General features: G+C 41.4%; 1 protein-coding gene across 6 annotated transcripts in view; it reads left to right on the plus strand.

The window, feature by feature from the left end:
* Positions 1-3,869, plus strand: part of Phactr3 (phosphatase and actin regulator 3) — a 219,271-nt gene extending 215,402 nt beyond the window's left edge. For 5 of the 6 annotated variants that reach the window (XM_063284233.1, XM_039105551.2, XM_039105550.2 and 2 more), the window contains exons 11-13: positions 398-538; positions 1,777-1,853; positions 3,309-3,869. In XM_063284233.1, the coding sequence (XP_063140303.1) occupies positions 398-538; positions 1,777-1,853; positions 3,309-3,324 (234 nt within the window). In that variant the 3' untranslated portion in view covers positions 3,325-3,869. The remainder of the gene's footprint in view (positions 1-397; positions 539-1,776; positions 1,854-3,308) is intronic. The other variant, NM_214459.3, reaches the window with a different exon arrangement.
* The last annotated feature ends 2,131 nt before the right edge of the window (positions 3,870-6,000 follow it).

Here is a 6,000-nt window from a genome sequence, read left to right on the forward strand (position 1 = left end):
TTAGATTTACAATGGCTAGCCTAGGAAGTAACTCCAGGCACCTAAGTTTCCTCCTGATCATTTCCACTGTCTGGCTGACCCTCAACAAAGTTTCATGCTTTGTTGCGCTTGGAGCTAATACAACAGTCTTCCAGCTCTTCACGAGAGTGGAGGTTAGCATAAGAGACTACTGAACACGTGTAACTTAGTCAGGGACTCCTTGACATGTGCTCTGTCAGGATAGGTGGGTACCGGAAGAAAGAGATTATGTGAGGATTACTTGATGCATTCTGAAGTCACACTAGAGAATATTCATGGTAATTCACAAGTACAGTTGATATTATAGATTTATGTACTGCTTACTATAAGAAAATAACTGTGGCATATGATATCTAACTGTAATCATCTTTTATTTTAGCTTAACCAGAGACCCACTGTTGATGAACTGAGAGACAGGAAAATTCTGATCCGTTTCAGTGACTATGTGGAAGTAGCGAGAGCACAGGACTATGACAGGAGAGCAGACAAGCCCTGGACGAGACTGTCAGCAGCAGATAAGGTATGCTGCTTCTGTGCCGCTTCTGTGCTGGTTGGGGCGTCACATCTCATGATCGGGCTGGGCTCTCTCTCTGACAATGTGAACTATGCCCTACACTCTTGATTTCATGAAGCTAATTTGGGATTAAGTTGAGCTAGGGGAAAGTTCTGTTCTAAAAGACATTTGGCAGTATCATAAGACATTTGGGGTTGTCACTGCAAATGGTATCTGGCATATCCGATGAGTGGACATCACAGAGTGCATGAGGACACCCCTAAGAAATGTCAATTTCCAAATACCATGGAGGTGTGAATTTCAAAATCTGGTACAGATTGTATAAAGGAAATCAAATGACCCAAGCACATGGGGTAAGCAACCATCAGTGGTCAAATGCTATCATCTAGGAGGATGTAAGTCCAGAAGTGTGAAGGGGCGTTCAGAATGTATTTTTTTTTTGGAAGAGAAAATTTATACAATCACTCAGTTATTTGTTCTTACAATAACTTGAATGTTTCTGAGCATATGTGTCAAACTGGAGAAATGCTGTATAACAGAGTTGGACACATTTAGATGTTCAAAGGGAAAGAATTCTTTAGCAGCTACCTAATCATCTGAATATAGAAGGTTTTCTATATTCTTGACTCTTGGACTTTGGAGGGCTCAGATGAGAGACAGACACACGTTTAGAGAAGCTAAAAGAGGGCAAGACTAGAAGCTCTAAGACAGATGTTTGCTCTACTTCTGCCATAGCACAAAACTGAACTCTGTGCTCAAAAGTTCCAATGACATGGGTTTTCTGATAGCACAATAGCGAGAGGATCAAAGCGCTGATCTTTTTTTTTTTTCTTTTTTCTTTTTTTTTTTATTAACTTGAGTATTTCTTATATACATTTCGAGTGTTATTCCCTTTCCCAGTTTCCGGGCAAACATCCCCCTCCCTCCTCCCCTTCCTTATGGGTGTTCCCCTCCCCATCCTCCCCCCATTGCCGCCCTCCCCCAACAGTCTAGTTCACTGGGGGTTCAGTCTTAGCAGGACCCAGGGCTTCCCCTTCCACTGGTCAAAGCGCTGATCTTACTATTCACGGGTCCCCAAGTCTGTGCTAGGCTCACCTGCTAGTGCAGGAAGGATTGACTGCCCCACTATAACACAGCAAAGGAATTCCTTTCTGATTTTTGACCATGGTGTCAGTACATATTGATGGGTGACAATATGTAAAGGTGATAATTTGACTTGAAAACCTATTCTTTTTAAATCCCAGGCAGCAATTCGTAAAGAATTAAATGAGTATAAGAGTAATGAAATGGAGGTGCACGCATCCAGCAAGCACTTGACAAGGTGAGCTTTCTGATGCATGATGAGTCTAGTCACAAGAAGCTTTATCTTCGTAAGAAAAACATCATTGCATAGGAATCGGCGGTGAGAGGGGATACGTACATGATAGTATAGAGTTGCCATGTTTAAGAAAATTGGTCTCAAATTTTTCTTAGGTACTTAATTCCGACATTTAAAAAATTATAGAATTTACTACTACATCTAGATTGCTATGAAATCACTCTCCATTATCTACGTAATATGGACATTAAGCTCTAACACAAGCCATTGTTCACCCAACCACAAGGCACATTCATTTCTTCAGCGCACATTTGAGACTCTACTATGTAGCAATCCAGCGGCTGAGGATGTGACAGTGAAACATATATAGGAAGCTCCTGCCTTCCTGGTGTGGGTGGCAGTTAGACAGGGTCTTCTGCCTGACTTCCCACCAAGTCGAACAGCGCATTTTATGCCTACCCTGTTGCCCACAAGTAGTGGGAGAAGAAACTTTCCTTCCTGTGCTCTGTATACTTTTGAAGTCCTTCTCTCTGGCTATGTTCTTGCACGCCTATAAGCACTGATGGCACCGACTGTTGAGAGCCTAAAGCACGAGCAACTGCGTTGTCCCCTTCCTTGAAGGAGGCTCTCAAGTCCCTAATACTAAATAAATAAATAAATAAATAAATAAATAAATAAATAAATAAATAAGTAAATAAGCAAGCAAGCAACCTGGCTTCTGTACATTGCCTAGTGAACTCTGTGATGGATCCCAAGGGGCTGCTGCACTTATTTAAAAAATTCCCCTTGCAAGCTGACTGGGGCTATGGGACAGAAAATAAATATGAATTACACCCCTCACACACTTGTGTTAGGGCTGTAAGGAAGGAATAAAATTATGCAAACAAAATTTTAAAGTTTCCTGTTATACCTGACAGGATAGCTCAGCTCTTGTTATTCTTAATGTAAGAATGTAAGTTTAGGAAATAAAATTCTGTAAAACGCATTTTAATGCTTATTATTTTTAAAGAAATAGACAAACCTGTGTGTGGGACCCCGAATCTAAGCTAATCAGATTTTAGTCCTTCGTAGTAGCTTTACAAAGTCAACGCAGTATTCCAATCCTATGGAATTTTCTTGAGTTGATGAAGCATCATTATGAACATGTTAACTAATTTGCAGACATTTTTAAGAGGAACTGGTCAGCCAGGCCAGGTCCTAGAGCTTCCGTGTCTGCTGAGGACTTCACCGGCAGCTTCCACGCAAGGTGGCTTTGAGTCATAACGAGTTCTTCGAGACCATTCAACCACAGCAACTCCCTCCTTGAAGCCCTCTATATCAACTTGAGACACTCTGAGTAGCAGTAAATTTGTTTGTGGAAGGGTCTTTTTGTTTGTTCATTTTTTGGTTTAGGAAGTTATTTTTATTTTTGGCATTTTTGACTATTATAAATATCTAATTTTAAAATATCATTTCTAGATTCCACAGGCCATAGAGATTTTCTTCTGAGAAGAATTTGTGTTTAATTTTTGATACCAACACTGAACATTCATCAGGGAACTTTCCTCAAGACTAACTGCTGTGTTTGTGAGAAGAGCAGGATCACAGAGGCGCAATCCTGACCACTTACCTACAAGAGGAGCAACCCAGAGGACACACTCCCGTCTTCGGTGTCTGAGGAGTGTGAACTGTTGGGGTCACTTCAGGCCCAGAGTAACTCTCCCAGAAGAAAACGTGTTTGCCTTCAACCTTGTTTTCCGGTTCTGCGGCGTCATGGAGGACGGGTGGCATGCATGTGCAGACTCACACTCCCAGCCTCCGCTGTGAGGGACATGTGACCCAGCGTCATTCAGTATTTTGTTGAAAAGACATTTTTATCCTAATGATTTGAAAACTAAGTTCATGTTATAGAGTGATTTACTGTACTATACGTTCTCTTTTTTATATGATGTCTAACAAAAAAAATACAGCTCCAACATTTTGATTCCTGTTAATTTTGTTCTTTAATTAAATGACTACTTATTACAGGAAATGAACAAAGGCTTTCACTTTCTTGGGGTTGGGATGAGGTATAGCCAAGGACTTTGGAAAAAAGTCAACATCTTTGAACCTAAACACAAGAAAGAAAACGCCAACTTTGTTCTCTGTAGATTCTGTCAAATATATAAAGGCTTGTGCCTTGAAAAACTAGTTACCATTTTTCAAGTTAATTGAAAATTTATGAAAGAAAATTGAGTACATTTAATCTAGAAGTAACCTACTAGAAATCCTAGCAACACGAAAATCTATACCCTCTTTAAGAAGAGTTGTAAGTTTTCATTTGTCTGTATTATCAAAACCCCTATTATAAAAGGTTTAGATGGAATGAAGATTTGGAATAAGTAGTTTACTCCAATACGAGGGGAGAAAATGAGCTAACAATAAAAGTCCCCTACTTTTGATTTTTGGGGGGTTTTTGATTTGTTTGCTTTTAAGTTTTCTTTCAGAAAGAAGCCACCCTACCCCTGTTACCACTGTCTAAGCTCCACTCCCATAGTTACCTGGTGATAGCCAGGTATGCTCCACCCAACAGTTACCTAGCAACAACCAGGTGTGCCTGACACTATAAAAGGGGCTGCTTGCCCCCTCCTCACTCTGCTCTTGCTCTTATCCTCGTCCCCCTTTGTCCCTTCTCTCCCCATTTCCCCCTCCTCCTCTTCTTCCTCTTCTTTCTTCCTCCTCCTCCTTCCCCCCATCTCTCTCTCTCTCTCTCTCTCTCTCTCTCTCTCTCTCTCTCTCTCTCTCTCTCTGCCCTACTACCCTCTTAACTCCCCTCTCCATGCCCTGAATAAACTCTATTGTATACTATACCACTGTGTGCCTGCCAAGGCACCCCCTTCCCCCAGACCTCCATAGAACATATCCCTCTCCCTCTCTTTATCTTTTTATAAACACAACACTGGTGCTGAAACCCAACCACCCCTCTGCCCAGTATATTGGTCAAGAGTAAACAATGGCTTGGAGCTCAAAGACCTACACTCAAATGTAGGCCTCTGTGCTCTTCAAGCAAGTCACTTGGTCTTAGGATGATCTCAACACTTCTGTAATATGTGGTAAAGAGCATGCTGGCACAAACACATTCTCAGCACTCAGTGTGTTGTCTGGAGAGCACTGAGACCAACCCGGTGTACTGAACAAATCCGCACACCTGGCGCACCCACTACTCTCCAAACTCTTTAAAGACTTCTTATGGACTGTGTTGTCTATGAAACCTGCCTGACATACATGACTGCTCTGGCTAAAGGGACTGGTGGTCAGTTCTGATACGAGCAAGCATGCCACTCATCGAGCTAGTTTGTAAATAAGAAATTATGGCAGAAAGATCCTCACTTTGCCTAGTCTACGATGCGTGTGAATTAAACTTTTCGTGGGTGGAAGCCAGTGACGGAATTCCATAAGCATGCAGAATATTTGAATGTGGTAGTGTATACTGAGTCCTTAGTTGTGGTCAGTTAATATCAAAGCATGTGTTTTCCTATTTCAAGATATGTTTCAGCAGCTCCTATTTTATATTTCGCTTACTTTAAAACACGAGTGGACCAAAGTTTTACACATACACACACACACACACACACACACACACACACACACTACACACTGAAATTCCAGTCTCTCAAAAATACCCATATAACTGTTACAGGAAAAGGGGGAACCTGCTGCTCTTCTAGAAATAGCATTTACCCTTAGGGGATTAACTCTGCTTAGAGCAGAGCCAAGTAGAGCCTTTCTCTGCTCCAGCCAAGTCCCATAGGTAGTGCCTGATAAAATTCTAAATTATAGGGTATCCAAGTTCAGTTAGGCTCAGAGCTGCAGTATAACTAAAAGTGTTAGAAATTTTCATTTTAATTAAGGAACTGGCAACAGTACCCAACTTCTACCACTTTAGTTTTATTAATCATAACTGTTTCAATGTTTCATATTCGTATGAGTGTCCTAGGGGAGTTAGGAGGGTTGGTAGATAAATGTGAACCCAGTATGTTCACCAGGTAAACTTAACTTTGCAGCAGTGACTAAGTGTATAACACATCCCACGCATCTTCCAAAGTGCAGGTTCACACTACATAGAGCAGTCCACTCAGGTGGCCGTGGAGCTATGCATATGCAGTCACATAGGACACTCTGAGCTGGGAAA

Source organism: Rattus norvegicus, chromosome 3 (assembly GCF_036323735.1).
Source record: "Rattus norvegicus strain BN/NHsdMcwi chromosome 3, GRCr8, whole genome shotgun sequence".
NCBI lineage: Eukaryota > Metazoa > Chordata > Mammalia > Rodentia > Muridae > Rattus > Rattus norvegicus.